At 43.5% G+C, this 15,945-nt stretch overlaps 1 protein-coding gene across 16 annotated transcripts in view; it reads left to right on the top strand.

The window, feature by feature from the left end:
* HNRNPM (heterogeneous nuclear ribonucleoprotein M) overlaps positions 1-15,945 on the top strand; it is a 37,200-nt gene that overhangs the window by 17,074 nt on the left and 4,181 nt on the right. The window contains exons 2-11 of one of the 16 annotated variants that reach the window (XM_074337701.1): positions 307-345; positions 463-498; positions 1,207-1,360; positions 2,520-2,569; positions 3,401-3,461; positions 5,745-5,846; positions 7,149-7,193; positions 7,677-7,754; positions 10,827-10,925; positions 14,537-14,590. In XM_074337701.1, the coding sequence (XP_074193802.1) occupies positions 307-345; positions 463-498; positions 1,207-1,360; positions 2,520-2,569; positions 3,401-3,461; positions 5,745-5,846; positions 7,149-7,193; positions 7,677-7,754; positions 10,827-10,925; positions 14,537-14,590 (718 nt within the window). Of the gene's footprint in view, positions 1-306; positions 499-1,206; positions 1,361-2,519; positions 2,570-3,400; positions 3,462-5,744; positions 5,847-7,148; positions 7,194-7,676; positions 7,755-10,826; positions 10,926-14,536; positions 14,591-15,945 lie in introns of all 16 variants that reach the window. The other 15 variants (XM_074337704.1, XM_019711923.2, XM_019711922.2 and 12 more) reach the window with 15 other exon arrangements.

Raw genomic sequence — 15,945 nt, 5'->3', positions numbered from 1 at the left:
AGCACGTGTAGATCTTATTTCAATCTAGAAGCTCTATATTATGTCAACTAATGTCCTCCATCCTCCTCCCTTTTTTTACTTAGTTCAATTGAGAGCTAAATTTTACACCCTTTTCTTTCTTCTTCATTCCTTTGGCTGGGATTCTTCCTGGCCTAGTGGTTGAGTTCATTTGAATTTCTTATTACAGATTTTGAAAAATGCTTTCCAAACAACCTTTCAATTTCTGAAGTTTTGGGACTATCACTCCGAGCATGGTTTTAGTTGTCTCTGGGTCAGTTAGATGTAACGCTTTTGTGCTTGTTTTAGGATCCTGATGGTGAACATGCCAGGAGAGCAATGCAAAAGGTGATGGCTACGACTGGTGGGATGGGTATGGGACCAGGTGGCCCAGGAATGATTACTATCCCACCCAGTATCCTAAATAACCCTAACATCCCAAATGAGATTATCCATGCATTACAGGCTGGAAGACTTGGAAGCACAGTCTTTGTAGCAAATGTAAGTAAAATGAAACAGTGTCGTAAGTAGAAAATCAACTTGATGAAACCTCCTTGTCAGCGTGTTATAAAAGTAGTTCTTCTGTTTGAGAAGAAAAGCTTTAGAGAGGGTTATGTTATCTTTTTGATCTATTTTTAAAAATCAGCCTTGGGGTTGGTTGGGCTTTGTTCCCTGATGACCACGCAGTCATAAATCACAGGCTTGACTGTGGTCCCATTGGGACCCTGTTTACTGCGTTTTGCTGCTGTTTACAAAAGTGGCAGCTGCATTCTTGGGTAGGTTTATTTAGGTGCAGGGTAAAAAAGTTAGCAGAGATTGTGTACTGACACTTCCCTTTTGTGTCTGGGATGAATGACAATGCCTTTGTCATTTGTAAAGGGAAATATTTTTAAAAGAAAGTGAGTTGGTTGGGGAGGATGATAATAAACCTTAGCTGGGGAACAATTTTTTTTTTAGTGTTAAAAAAGAAGCATTAATTTGACATGCATGAGGTGACTTAAGCTGTTCTTCCAGAGGAAAGAGGCAGTAAATAGCAGTTAAGGCCAGATTTCATCCTATTTGAAAAATTCCACTGTAGTCGATAAGTTTTTGTGACATATTATCTTCTAATGCCAATTTCCAACCAAGGCATGTTGTGTTCATGTAATAAAAATACTGTTTTTCTTAAGATGTCTGCATTGAGATTTTTCTTCCCTGTCTCTTGATTAGCTGGATTATAAAGTTGGCTGGAAGAAACTGAAGGAAGTTTTTAGTATGGCTGGTGTGGTGGTCCGAGCAGACATTCTAGAAGATAAAGATGGGAAAAGTCGTGGAATAGGCACTGTTACTTTTGAACAGTCCATTGAAGCTGTGCAAGCTATATGTATCCTTTTATTGGAATTCCACTCTTGGTGAACGGTTTGGCCTAAATGTTGTATTATTAATATAAGTATGTGTGGGGAAGTGGTTTCCTTGTGTATTACTATTTCCTGAGTGACTAGAGGGAAAGCATTACTGTGGAATTTGAAAGTTCTCTAGGATGGAATTAATTCAGTCTTGTGTAGATACCGTGTTTCCCTGAAAATAAGACCAGGTCTTATATTAAGATTTGCTCCAAAAGACGCATTAGGGCTTATGTTCAGGGGAAAAATCATGCTAGGGCTTATTTTCCGGATAGGTCTTATTTTTGGGGAAACACGGTGGAAGGGCTGATTAGCAAAAAGCCACATTCCCACGCGTGATCTTTCCCAGTGTTTTTTCTTTTTAGAGGAGTCTGGTTTGAAGGGGTAATCCAAAGAATGTGCCACTGGAGAGAAATTCGCTTATTTCGTATATAAGTCTTTTCAGGGCCCCCTCTCTCCAGTGGATCATTCTGGAAGAAGCACTTCTCTCTGACCCTTAGGCTGCTTACCGTGTAGTGACATCTTTGTAGTCATAGTGGAGAATACCACCCAGGAACACAGTCACTAAACTCCAGCAGTACTGTCACCAAGTATCTTACCCAGAAAACATTGTACTACTACAAAAATGGTAGGACAGGACAGCCGGTTAGCTCAGTTGGTTAGAGCGTGATGCTCGTAACACCAGGGTTGCCTGTCCGATCCCCGCATGGGCCACTGTGAGCTGCGCCCTCCACAACTAGCTTGAAACAACTACTTGACTTGGAGTGGATGGGTCCTGGAAAAACACACTTAAAGTAAAAGTGAAAAAAAAAAGTGTAGGATACCTGGCCCATTGGACACGTACAGAAAACTGATGCCAGTGCTCAAGAGGATGGTTTGGCGAGAAGTGTAAGGTGGTGTGAATGAAGCGCCACGCTTAAGGAATACGCTGAGGTTTACCTCTCCCCCCCTTGAGCTTTATTTATTGTTCCTTTTCTGCTGAGTAGAAACACATACTTGAAAGTGTCATGAGGAATCAGAATTGCTCATAAATTCACCACGCAGGGACTGGTAGCAGTTGGGTTATTTTTCTCTTACGTGATTCTCTTCTGCTGTGCATATTTTTAGAATTGTAAGAAATAGCCTTAATTGTAATATCAGCTATGTTTAATGGCCAACTGCTATTTGATAGACCCATGCACGTGAAAATGGTAAGTTAGTAGGAGGATCTCTTTCTCCATAACATACTCAAATACATGGGGTTGTTAAGAGTGTACACATAGCCATTGTTTATGGATCAGTCTAAGTTAAATAGGGTGCCGTACATTGAGCAAATTTATGACAGAAAGAACTTTGTGCTCATGCAGCTCTTGCTTCAGGTATATTTTTCTTTGCACAGTTGACTGATTGGCATGGTCAGGAGGTCAGTTGAGTATCCTGCTTGAGCAAGCGATCTATTTCAAAGACTGGTTATATATATGGGTTTCCAATTGTCAGCATATTTAGTTAGCATCATATCTGTTGTGAACCTAATTAAGTCTGGTTCACACAGCCTTTAAAGTTCTGTTGAAGCCCTTCAGTGTGAACATCAGCCCTGCTGTAGGCTCTGCCAAGGATAATGGTTAATACAAGCATGACTGGAATGTGCTGAGGGCAATCGAGTTAGCACATTCTGGAAGAAAAGGACTGTAAAAGGATTTTTAGTTACTTGAAACATTTGTTCTTTTGTTTTTGTTTTTATAATAGATAATTGCTTCACATGACTCAAAAGCATGAACAAGATAGTGTGAGAGTCTTGCTCTTGCTTCATGCCCAGGTCCTGCCCACCGCCCACAGTACATACATGAGTATATTTAATCCTTCCCCCTTTACACAAAAGGTGGCAAGAACTCTTCCCATATTCCTTTTGATACTTGCTTGGTGTTCTGTGGCAAGGATGTAGCATAATATATCCAACAGTCCTTTGTTGGGGATTGTTTCCATCTTTTCTGTTGCAAACAGTGTTGCTATGAACACTGAGGTTTGTTCACTTTCTCTTTCAGGATGAGAGGGCCTTACCAAAGGGAGATTTTTTCCCTCCTGAACGTCCTCAACAGCTTCCCCGTGAGTATTTCAATTATTATGGCTGAGATTTAGAATTTGTTTATACTAACCAGAAAACTATAATTACCCCTGAACTCCGGGCCATGTTATTCTGTAATTCTCTTGACCATTCTTGAGGGAAAGGTTCAAAGGGTGATGTTTTGTTTTTTGTTTTTTAATCCCCTATGGATTTTTCCAGCGTGGAAGAAGAACAGAGAGATTCACAACTTCTTAAGGATTGTTAGGACTACTTTGCAGTGAGGCAGGCTGCTCAGGATGTAATTGCATTTTGAGGGTGTCCTCCTGGGGAAGGAAGAACTCAAAACTGCAAAGGGAATTAAAGCCAGGCTGCACTTGGGTCCAGAAGAGATTGGGTATCACCAGATGGCCCAGCACTTCCACTCCTAGGTATACTCCGAGAGAACTAATAGCTTACAACCTCACAGAAACTCATACCCGGATGTTCATAGCATGATTTCAGCCAATGAGTGGATAAATACAATGTGGTAAAGCCATACAGTGGAACTTAGCCATAGAAAGAATGAAGTACCAATACATGTTACAGCATGGATGAGCTTTGATTCCATCTATAGGAAATGTCCAGAACAGGAGAATCCGTAGATAGATTAGTGGTTGCCAGGAGCTGGGGAGAGGGGTAAGTGGAGAGTGACTGCTAATGGGGAGGGAGTTTCATTTTGGGGTGATGAAAATGTTCTGGAATTAGATGGTGGTGATGGTTGCATAACTGAATATACTAAAAATCACTGAGCTGTACACTTTAAATGGGTGAAGCTTACGGTATGTGAAATACAGCCATCACAAATTTTATATAGGGTTATTTGCAACATCCAGGTGAAAATCTGCCCTGAGACAGGGAAGGCTAGTTGATAGGTCACCTCGTAGATGGAAAGGGGGCATATTAGTGACGTCCCAGGCACTCCACCTGAAAAGCCCACAGGGGCTGGGACCTGCTTGTGCTCTGGTGGGGAGGATTTGTCATCACGTGAGGCCGTTGGGGCAGGGCTGTTTGGAGGGCCAGCCAGTGCCTCTGGTCTGGAGCAGTGAATTAAGCCTGTGGCCAAGCCCTCAAAGAGTAGAAAACTATTTCTTGAGTGCCTTTGCAATTTAGAGTTCTAGAAGCATAATAGAGACAAATTTTGAAGGGAAGTTGATGGTTACAAGAACAGGAGATGGCTTGCCAGTTGAGAGTTAACATGATTTAGCGAAGGACTACATTTCCTTATAATTGGTATGATCAGTTAGCAGTGACCACTCAAGTTCACGGTGATGGCTCTTGTTGACTTTCTTGCCTAGAGGAGCCAGGGTGCGGGCTGCTTGGTAACCTTGGCAGGCACACACTGGGCCCCAGGGAGCCCATTATCCATAGCTTTTGGTCGCAGAGCACATTTCAGAGGGTTGACTTGAAAGTCTTCAGTGCTTTGGGGAGCAGTAACGTTGGTGATCTCTTGCTGCTGTTTCTGTGCAATTTATAAGCAGGGTTGTTAATCAGACTAAATACCTGGGAACAGCTCTCAGGTTTTTTTTAATGAACTTTTCTCCCATTTTAAAAAGTCTCGCCTGGTCTTGCTTGAAGCCTCAGACCATGGTCACCCAGAGCGTTACAAGTATGTTAACACTGTCTCAGGCCTTGGCAATTTGATACCATTCTATTCTGGCGTCCCTGTTTGTTTGTGGAACATGGAGTTGGGGGTGGGCTGGGGTATCCATTGAGATTTAGGAAGCTTTCTGGGTAGAAGATAGGTTCTGTGAATCCACTAGCTTCATTGTTATTAAAACCGCTTGCAACAGAGAGAGTAGTGTATGCTCAGTATATTGGCTGGCTTATAACATTGTTTTTTCATAAGAAAAGTCTTTTGGGCTACCATGTTAAGGGGTGGGTGGGCATATTTGTGCTGCTTACCACTTGATGTCTTGACTTGCTTTTTTAGATAAAAAATTTCTCAGTTACGATTTAGGGAAATAGCTAGACGCTCATGACTTTTATTGTGTGAGTTGTCCATAGTTGTTCTCTGTAACTTTCAAGTGAACTGATTTTTAGTTGCCCGTGCTTTATACGTGTTACAAACTTCAGTCTGTAATTGCATATAAAAAGTTGTGCCTTAAACGGGAGAGCTCCCAAATGTACCAGTGTTAGGAGTAGCCTCTGTTTTGTTGGTGGAGGTGGGTAGATGGGAATGACTGAGACAGCTGTGGCACAGTAAACACAGACTCTTTCGCTTTTGAGGGTCAGGTCTATTGTAAGTAAGTGGAATCTGCACTTCTGACTTTCTCTTTTCCTTTCAGATGGACTTGGTGGTATTGGCATGGGGTTAGGACCAGGAGGGCAGCCTATTGATGCCAATCACCTGAATAAAGGCATTGGCATGGGAAACATAGGGCCCGCAGGTGAGAATTACAGTGTGCCTCGATTGGGCATTTCTGGGGAAGTTAAAAGTTACTACAGTTCTATAGTAATGAAAATTATTAGCTGGGCTAATTGGACATTGAGTAGTTCAAGTGGAATAAAGATGTAATTGGGACAAAAGTCGCTCTTTATTAATCTTTGGTTCATTTTGATAAAGGCAGTATTTTGTATACGTATTTCCCGACTTGAATCTTTTTTTCTAAAGCCATTATACCTTTGCATTTTATCATCCTGAGCTGAGATAGTTGAGCCATCCAAAAAAAGGAGGCAAGCCAGAGAGTTGGTCTTGCTCAAGGTCACACTATCAGTTAGTGACAGAGACTGTAAGTCTCCTGACCATGGGACCACAGCACTGCCACAGTCTATTACTCAGACCCCCTTGGGCTCAGGGCTGGTGTTGACATAGCTTCAGCGGTAGGGGCATTGATGGATGCAAAACGACACGGTGCGCCTCATTGCATGACTGCATAGCTGCTGTAGGCCACAGGGCAAATGATGCACAGTGTTGTTTTTGTTCAAGAAGACAAGAAACAGCTAATGAATGAAAGCTTTGACATGTAGAATAAACTTTAAACTTTGCTGTTTAGCATTTTTATTTCTGTGCAGTGAGGCATTTCTATACTATTAAATAATTCATTTTTATGACTTCCGATTTAAGGCCTTTCTTGAAATCCTTTGAATTCCAAGAAGAGTGCCCCTTAGCCCTCCTACTGTCAGTTCTGTATGTGTCTTGTCTCTTCCCAGTGTAAACTGGGGCTGACCTCAGCGTCCTGGGCCTCGAATGGCTCTGCCAGTCTGACCCGCCCTCACCCCCTCACCTGACACTTAAAGAGGACAGGCTGGTGTGGCAGGGAGGGAAACCTCACTGTTTTTAGGAATTGCTTTTTACTTAGAATTTTACCTTTCAGTGGGATTTTAAAATCCATTTCTGTTCCCTAAGAGTAAGCTTCTAAAAAGTGAATGTTCTCTACTCTGTACCTTGTAATTATATTTCATGTTTAAAACTGTCCGCCTTGGTCATTTAGTAAAACTGTGTGGACCCTACAGAATTTTGAGTCCCATGGTGATTATTAAAGGCTTAAATGGTTTTCTTGGAATTGATAGTTTGACAGTTGAAATGGTAGAGGGTCTCCCCTCCTCCCCCACTTTTTCTTGCCAATTAAAATATATTCATAAATGTATATTTTTTGTTCATTTGCTGGTTTGGAATTTCTTGTGTTTTTTTAAGTTCAAACATTACTGCTTTGACATAATTTAGTTTGCATTGACTTTTTCTTTTTAAGGAATGGGAATGGAAGGCATAGGATTTGGAATAAATAAAATGGGAGGTAAGAAATTTAAAATGAAGTACAAATGTAATCACTTTTAGGTATGGCTTCTCTCTTTTTTTCAACCCTTTTTCTCCTCTTAAACCCTGCATGAAATTCTCACTTTTGTTTCCAAAAAGTTTGAGTCTCGAAATTACCTTTACCTGTCAGTCCTTCCAGTGGGTGTCTTGGCTTTTGGCTCTGGCTTTCGGCTCTGGCTTTCTCACTAACTAGCTCTGTGACCTTGGGCAAATCATTCCATCTCTCTGGGCCTCTTTGCTTGTCTAGTCATAGAGGGGGTTGGATCAGAGCACCTTTTTGAGGATGCTGATTTTTAAACAAGGGCACTAGCATTCTCCCTGCCGACCCCCCAAATCCTTAAACTTGGTAAGTTCCTGGCAGAAAATAGAAGATGCCCAAGGTGAAACTTGTGAAAACTGTTCTTTTCCTGATCAGTCTAAGCAGTCTCGTTGGAATGGTGCTGAAATCCGACTTCTCTTTCAGGCATGGAGGGACCCTTTGGTGGCGGTATGGAAAACATGGGTCGGTTTGGATCTGGGATGAACATGGGCAGAATAAACGGTAAGACTAGTGTTGCCTTCCTGCTTGCACTTAAACTTACCCTTTGCTCTCTCTTCACTCTCGGGTGACCTTTAGGCAGCAGACCCATTTTTAATAAACATTTCTCCCCTTTCACTTTTCTATTGAATCAGATGGCTTCGAATTGCCTTAAGTGTTACATGGTAAAAGCCTAAGTCTGTATTTTATAAGCTAGACAAGTTCATTCTCTTAGTCACTAAACTCTTGAAATGTCCTGTGTTCTGAATCTTCCTCAGTAATTGTCCAGTAAAATTTTAAAGCTTTCTTACGTCCTCTAGCACGAGCAAGTATCATGTAGATGTCTGTGGTTATGCTTTGCACACTTTAAAAAGGTCTCCAAGTGTAAGGGATTAGTTTCCTTGGAATTTTTGATGAAGTTCATGTTTTCCCTGGAGTGCTGGACTGTTGAGTTCTGATCATCTGCTTTGATGACTCTGGAATTGTAAGCAGAGGCATTCATTTAGCATTTACATAATGGAAATTTTCGTGTACTGTTGTTCAACTCTTACAACTCCTCCAACCTCTTAACAGAAGAATAGTAATATTATAATGATAACAATGTATTATTTCATTTAGTCCTTGCAAGATAGCACATGATGTGTAGGTACTGTTATCCCCATTTCATTAGAAACTGAGGCCCAGAGAGTGACTTGCCTCAGGGCACATAGCTAGTAATGGTGGGATATGGGCCTGGCTCTTACTGTGCTGTGATCCTGCCTTGTAGGATTGACTCTAGCACTGGCGTCAGCACCCCCTCCCCAGCAGGGCTATTGAGTGTGCCCTGAGTCTGTCTTTCTGAAATCCTCTGGATGTTGGTGGAGTCTTTGACCCCACCTTTGGGAATACGGCTGTAGAAACTTCCCTGGAATGGGAAGTCATTAAGGATTTGGGTTTAAACCTTTCTTTGATGGGAAGAGCGTATAGAGCAAGCAAGAACCTTAGCAAGATAGACATCAACTGTCAACTGGAAGGAGATACTCTGCGGAATAAAGTGCTCTTCTTCACGGGGTGCCTTGTTCTAGATGATGGAAAAAGATGTAGGAAGGTCCTCCCGTGAGTTAGGAATGAAGGGACAAAGGTCTGTGTGGCCAGTGTACTCTGAGGCTTGCCTGTGAGTGGGATTTATAATAAAAAATGAGAGTTGGGGGAAATCTGGCTTGAAAGAGTGTTTACTCAGAGCAGGTGAGTCATTAGAAAGATTTGGACTGTTGCCCAAGTGCACTGATGTGATTTGGAAGCAGGTGAGAACTGGGTGGGGGCTGTGCCGGGCAACGTGGACCAAGTCCTTGGTGACCTGGCCGCTGGAACGCAGTAGGTACTGTTCTGAGTCTGGTGGTGAAAGGTTCAAAGTGCTTATTCTCATGAAGAGTCACAGTAAAAATGTTAGTTCTGAGATGTCCTGAGATACAGATACTCAGAGTCCTTCTCCATTCTCAACAATAGAGAACAGAGACTTCACACTTGAGCTGCGTTCTGAGATTTGGGTGGAATCAGCTTAAGAGCCCTTCAGTGCTGGTCTGAGGAAAGTTTTAATCATTGGAAAACAATTGATAAAGGTGATTCAGGTTTAATTTAATGTTTAGTTGATGACTGTAGTGCATATATCATGGTGACAGGCGCTGACAACATTAGACTGATAGAAATTAATCAGGTTCTCAGGACCAGTCAACCAGTAGAGGTCAAATCTTGACAGAATGGATGTAAAATATTTTGTAATTAAAACACCGTCACATACTAAATAATGACTGATTTGGTGCAATACTTAACAGTGAAAATACTCTCTTGTGGGTAGTACATTGGAGTACACGCAGGGTTCCCTGAACTCAGAGATGAGTTCTGATGCCTTGCCAATGCCTGCATATGACTTTCCTATTTGAAGAGGGGTGGGTGCTGCTCTGGGATTTCTGTTCTGTCCACCAGACACAGGCTCACACAGTTACCTATATTCCCAGCAGATAGCACGTCACCAACCTAGGGGATTTGGTTGGGTTGATTGAAACTATGAATATGCCAACATCTGCTGCATTTCCTTATTAATTCATAATGCTAGCCTGCTTCCGTGTGTCTGATAGACTTTTTACTTCATTGAAGGTGTAGGGCTAGAACCAGTTTTTTGTAGTTGTGCAATAAAAGGTGTTCATTATATAGCACCTGTTCACCTGGCATTTCTTAGGAGCAAGGTTAATAAACTAGGTATTTTCAAGGACCTCTCAATATAGGAAGGAGACAAAGTGTGATAACGCATTTTAAGTCTTGCTTTAGCTGAATGTATAAGGAGAGAGGTAGTAATGAGTCATGAAAGGCTTTCTCAAGCAAGCAACATCTGTGACAGGGCTTTTCCCCACTGAAGCTAGGAACTTTGTTTTTAAAAGACACTGTAAAAAATAAATACTCCTGTCAGCATAGAAAAAAATGTTACCCAAACTGCAGTATGGAGACAAAAGCACTCCAGGTGTCCGTAGAGAAGTGTTACCCGCGGCTTATTTCTGTACTCAGATGGCTGTGCTTGTGTATTAGAACATAGGCTTTTGCATTGGATTTAGGTTCCGACCTTTGCCTTGCCCCTGACCAGGCATGTCACCTTGGTCAAGTTAAGTCATTTGAGCCTCAGTGTCTTTGTAAGGGGGCTGTGGTGGTGAAGGGTAATAGAGGTGTGCAGGCTGGTTGTAGGAGTCCATGACAACAGAGCAGGGAAAGCCCTTGGCAGAGCAGGGTTCGTGGGGTGCCCCAGAAATGGTGCCTGCTGTTGTTGGTACCTAAGCAGGTTCTCGGGCAGCCTGCCTTTGACTCAGTGTGCACTGCAGCCCCCCCAGTTACTGCTTGGTGTGCGATGGTGTGGCTGTAATGGAAGTTGTGAGTCCTTAATGGGCTAAAGGTAGGTTGTTTTCAGGGATTCACTTGAGGTGACTTCTTTTTAAGGCATAAAGGATGGATGTTGGTTTCCTATAGAAAAACTAAACGTGGACTTGGTGGCGGTTGTTGTGTGTATAGTGTTTTATGTCTAAAATACATTGGTGTTCCTGGAAAGGCCTAGGGTAATGTTTTTTTCCACAGAGATGGAGCGTGGCATGGGTGGAGGATTTGAGAGAGACTTTGCCAGAAACGAGATGGGAATGTCTCGAAGCTTTGGAGAGCCCCTTGGCAGAGGAATGGGTAAGAAGGCCCCTTGCGGGCGGGGTCCGCCCCCCGGGGGTGCAGGCTCACCCTGATGTCAGGGTTCTTTCTTAGGCAAGTCTGGTGGTTTGTCTTAGGCTTTTTAAAAATTGTGTTTTCTCTGGAGCTAGATAAAAACTTCTGGTCCTTGAATTTTTTTATTGATCTCCATAGCGCCACTTTTCAAGTCTTTTCAGATGGCTTCTTTTCTCATATAGGTGTTTGCTGGCTGTGGGAGTAGAAGCTGCTGCATTAATGGTACTGGCTTTCTGGTCCTGGTAGAGAGTGTCAGGGCCCTGCCCGGTGAGGGTTTGAGTCTTCTAAGTCCAGGGTGCTGTTCTGTCAGCAAGAGGGTGTCGTGTGCTTGCTGGTTGATGCCTTTGAAGGAGAGCTAGAGGATGAGTATGGGGCCTGTTTGAAATGCAGAGAAACATTTTTTCAGTTTTAGGTGATTGCAGAGCAGTTTCTTCTTTACTTTTACATGGGCATGTTTCCCGCTTTGAGTTTAGGTTTTTCTGAGACTTTTAGCTTAATTCTCCTTCATTAGTGTGTTGCAAGGAGAGAGTCCATTTCTGGGCTATAAGAAGTTTGTTTCTTTCAAAGGCGATTCAGAGCTTGGATTCCGCCCCCCAATCTCCACCTGCTTCTCATCCTGTGCAGATAAGAGACTGCTAGGTTACAGCCTCAAGAGTGCTAAGCTTCTGTCTTTTTTTTTTTTTTCCTACTGGGGAAGGGAAACAGGACTTTATTGGGGAATAGTGTGTACTTCCAGGCCTTTTTTCCAAGTCAAGTTGTTGTCCTTTCAATCTTAGTTGTGGAGGGCGCAGCTCAGCTCCAGGTCCAGTCGCCATTGTTAGTTGCAGGGGGCGCAGCCCACTATCCCTTGTGGGTAGGAGTCGAACCGGCAACCTTGTGGTTGAGAGCCCATTCTCCAACCAACTGAGCCATCTGGCACTGGTCCATGTGGGAATCGAACTGGCAGCCTTTGGCGTTAGGAGCACGGAGCTCCAACCAACCACCTGAGCCACCGGGCTGGCCCTCAGCTTCTGTCTTCATAGGACACCTTGCGCCTGGTGTGACGACTTGAAGCTTTTTGTGTTTAGTTTGTATGAGTTAAGCTGCATGCTTAGAATTTATGAAAGCCCTAGAAAGAGTTGTCATTCAGCTCATCAGTGAAATGGAATTCTTAGTTCTGCACATTGTCTCCAGGACCCCATGTACTTTGTGTTCTTCCTGAAGATCCAGAACTATTAGGAATTGTTGCCCTCAGAGTAGTCACTGTTGGTGGAGACACTTTTTTTGTTTCGCTTTTTCTCTGACTGTGGTTAGAGAACTTGAATGACTTCCTTGCATCTTTTTTTTTTCTGTATCTACTTGATATGACTTTAGCTTTATTCTAGATTGTTCCAAAGCTTTAGAATTTGGGGGTGAGTTGATAATCTGTCTGTGACTGGGTCAGTTAAAAGTTCCTCATTGCCATGATTGGCATTGTTTTTGTCTTAAAATGGTAGAACATTTAAGAAATTATTTTAAAATATTGTCATTTGGCTGCAAATACCAATTTATGGATATCTATAGTGAGAAGAAAAATGTGGCACGTGACTGCTCCCACGGGCACTTTTTCCTGCTCTGAGCCCTCAATCCTTTGCCACTCTGGAACCTCTCACCTCTGTGATGAGGCTGCTGGCCTTGTCCCAGGTCCTGCAGTGGCACAGGATCTAGTGAGGTTACTTCATGTGGCAACAGGAAACTCATCCTGTCCTGGCCTGGAGGAAAACATCATCTGCCGCCCTTGCTTTCTCTTGCTACTTTGGCACCTTCTGTCTGATTGAGACTTGTCTGTCTGTCCTAAAGTCCCAAAGTGACCATGGGCAAGAGCAAAGGATTTCTGGATTTCCCTGCTGCTATTTGTCATCAGACCCAAGTTGGTATAGAGGTCTTTGTACCAAATGAAATGTGTGTCAGGTTTTTAGAGTAGTTACCTGGATTGGTTTTCCAGATTCTGTCTTCATCTTATTTTCTGTGTTGTTTACTTGACAGTTGAGTTAGATCCTACTTTTTTGTAGTGCTTCCTTACTCAGTGCCCCCTCTCTCCTGTCAAGGCAATGGATCTTTGCACTTTGGGCAAACAACTACTTGCTGCAGGGACATAGATAAATATGTGGTCCTTGACGTTGAAGGACATGGTGCAGCTGCGAGTGGCTCAAGTGAGCACATCACAGGGGCCTAGGAAGGGAGCCAGTAGAGGTGTTGGGTCCCAGGCCCTTGGCAGCTCTGTGAGCACCACACAAAGGAGAGGGTTTTCTCTGTGTTCAGATTTGAAAGAACACTGCCCTACCTAGCTGGCTAATAGAAGCGTGGTGCTCGGAGAGCAGGAGAGGCTTAAGCTGGACAGGTTAGTGCCGAGATGGTTCAGCATAGGTACCTAGCGGGTGTGCTGGCAGAGCTCTCAGCGTCAGGTGCAGCGGCTTGGAGGTGAGGGGCTGCCAGGGTGGGAAGAGCAAATTCAAGTTAGGAGTCAACAGGGAGGCCTGCAAATACTTATCAAGGCTTTGGCGGGAATGGTTTGTCCTAAGCACTGTTTTAGGAAAACGAGCCTTGGCCTGGTGGTCAGGATTATAGGTGTCATGGAAGAATAAGCCCTGCACTGGCTTGCGGGCTGAAGGTCTATTGCTTCTTGGTCTACTTTCTTACCTCCTTCCTTTTGCAGGCAGTTGCAGTACTAGAATCAGCTGTGGGGTGGGGTTTAAGCTCTTTGCGGTCATGGTCGTAATACAAGCTGTGCCCTGTGAATGTTCATGTTGCTGAGTCCACCTCAGGACCAGATACATGGGAGTGGGTACAACGTTCTTCTACGTAATGAGAGACTGAGGAGAAACTTTGAAAAGCTATCACTAATGTTAGTATTAGACAAGCTCTGAAGAGGTTGGGTGAACCATTGGCAAGCAAGCAGCAGTGTTTTCCGTTTTGGACAGCTGAGTGCATTGGGTATTTATTTTCCTGAGGCTTCATGTGTCACTTAGTCACTGTCACCCCCAGCTCCTTGCAGGCGGGGCTGGTCAGCGAAGCTTGCTGAAGGCCTTCTGTGCACGGCTTGGGAACTGGGTCGTATTCCCAGCACTGCAGGCTGTTGCTGCTGTTTGCACGGTTTGGGCTGAAGTGTAGCTACACCTTCAGTTGGCTGAGGGATAACGGCGAGGTGTTGATTGGATCTGGGAGGGTGAGTGCAGGCTTTAGTCTGTGAGTACTGAGGCTCTGGAGCAGCTTTAGAAAAACTGCCACTGGCCCCGTTCTTGTCTGACTTTCCAAATTCAGTTCATGGATGCACAGTGGCTCCCAGCTCTGCTGGGCGCATTCCCAGGTGGCCCTACCAACTGGGCCTCAGACTGCGGAGCGACGTGGGCTCCTTGCGTCGTGACTCATCATCAAGGGCTCTGCTACGGTTACGGTTTTCCCGGAACATGATCTTGTCTGTGTGTGTATTTCTCACCCCCTCCCTTTTCTTTTAAGATTTTTAATTAGTAATATTCCTACTCTGGAAGCTGTAATAAACACATTTCTATTACCATAGAGAAATTTGGCTAATTTTTTTTTCTTCCTGATTTCCTTAGAAATCCTAAGTAATGCACTGAAGAGAGGAGAGATCATTGCAAAGCAGGGAGGAGGTAGGAAACGCTTAGTTTTGCTGTTTTGATTTTTAGAATAGGCTGTTATTACCGGGGATAGTAGAGTGTAGTGGTGAAAAGCATGGGCTCTAAAATAGACTGCCTGGGGTGGGAACCAGCTTCTGCCTGTAGCTGTGTGACGTTTTGGCAAGTTACTGAACCTGTTTTTTATACTGTAAAATGGGGATATAATAGTACCTACCTCATAGGGCCTTTGTGAAGAGTAAATGAGTTACTGCATATAAGTGCTACTATGTAAGCTGTTAGCCATTGTCATTAATGTAATGTGTCCACATAATTTGGGGGCTTTCTTGTTTTCAATACTATAAAATTGTAAATTCCTAAAGGTAAATATTTTACTCGATTATAAAAATATGCCACCTAACATGTAATAAATGCTTACTAAAATATATACATGTACTCATAAAAACTCAGAAAATTATGAGGAAAGTAAATATCTGCCCAGTGTTGAATGCTATAAGGATTTCGGAATATATCCTTTCATTAATAGACTTTAAAATGGGTGCTTAAAAGTAAATGTACTTTTTTCAGCCCAGTTTGTCCTCATGGCTCTGAGCATTTTAGCATTTCCTTGGTGACTCCCTTGCTGACTCTTTCTGTGGTGGGCTGATTCTAGAAATCCTTGTGGGCACCGTTTCTTCCTAGTTCTCTGCTGCTGTTGATGTCTGAAACGGGTGGTCAGCCTCATTTTGGATGCTCTGGGGCATGCAACCTCCCCTCTCAGAGTTTCTTACCTTTTTTACAGTTTCTGAGAAATTTCTGATCTGAAAGTCTAATAGTCTTAAAATGGTGCCTGTATTTTGCCACTTGGTATGCTGTTAATTCACCTAAGGAAATAGGCACAGAGAAGGGCAGTGACTCATGCCAGGTCACAATGTTGGTCAGTTATAGAATCAGTTATAGAAACTGCTGAGTTTCCTCTTAAATTTGCATCTTGGACTGGGCTGCAGCTTCAACTCCCATTTCCAGAGGCAGATGGTGGTGGTGTGGTGAAGCTGGAGTGAGGGCCCCTCCTGCTCAGCATGTGGAAAAGGAGTGGACGGTGGCCTCATGGGGTCACTGCACTGCTGACCTGCCAGCATATGTCCCGCTGAACTGTGGCAGTGAGGGACGGGTGTCCTCGGCCTCTTCCAGAGTCCACTCGGGTGCCGTCGACTCCTTTTCCTCCAATGCCAGCAAAGTTAACATACAAGTCAGTTGGCAGTTCCCCTGGAAGGGGCCGCCTGTTCCTTTATACGCAGGATCTATGTTGGTGCTGGTGTTGCTTTTCTGTATCACTTACTGATTACGTAGCTATATAATAGTTTCTCTATACCCTGGAGATGCTAATGAAA

This window comes from Rhinolophus sinicus, linkage group LG07, assembly GCF_036562045.2.
Source record: "Rhinolophus sinicus isolate RSC01 linkage group LG07, ASM3656204v1, whole genome shotgun sequence".
NCBI lineage: Eukaryota > Metazoa > Chordata > Mammalia > Chiroptera > Rhinolophidae > Rhinolophus > Rhinolophus sinicus.
Note: the sequence above shows the minus strand (reverse complement) of the source record. Positions and strands in the feature narration are given on the sequence as shown.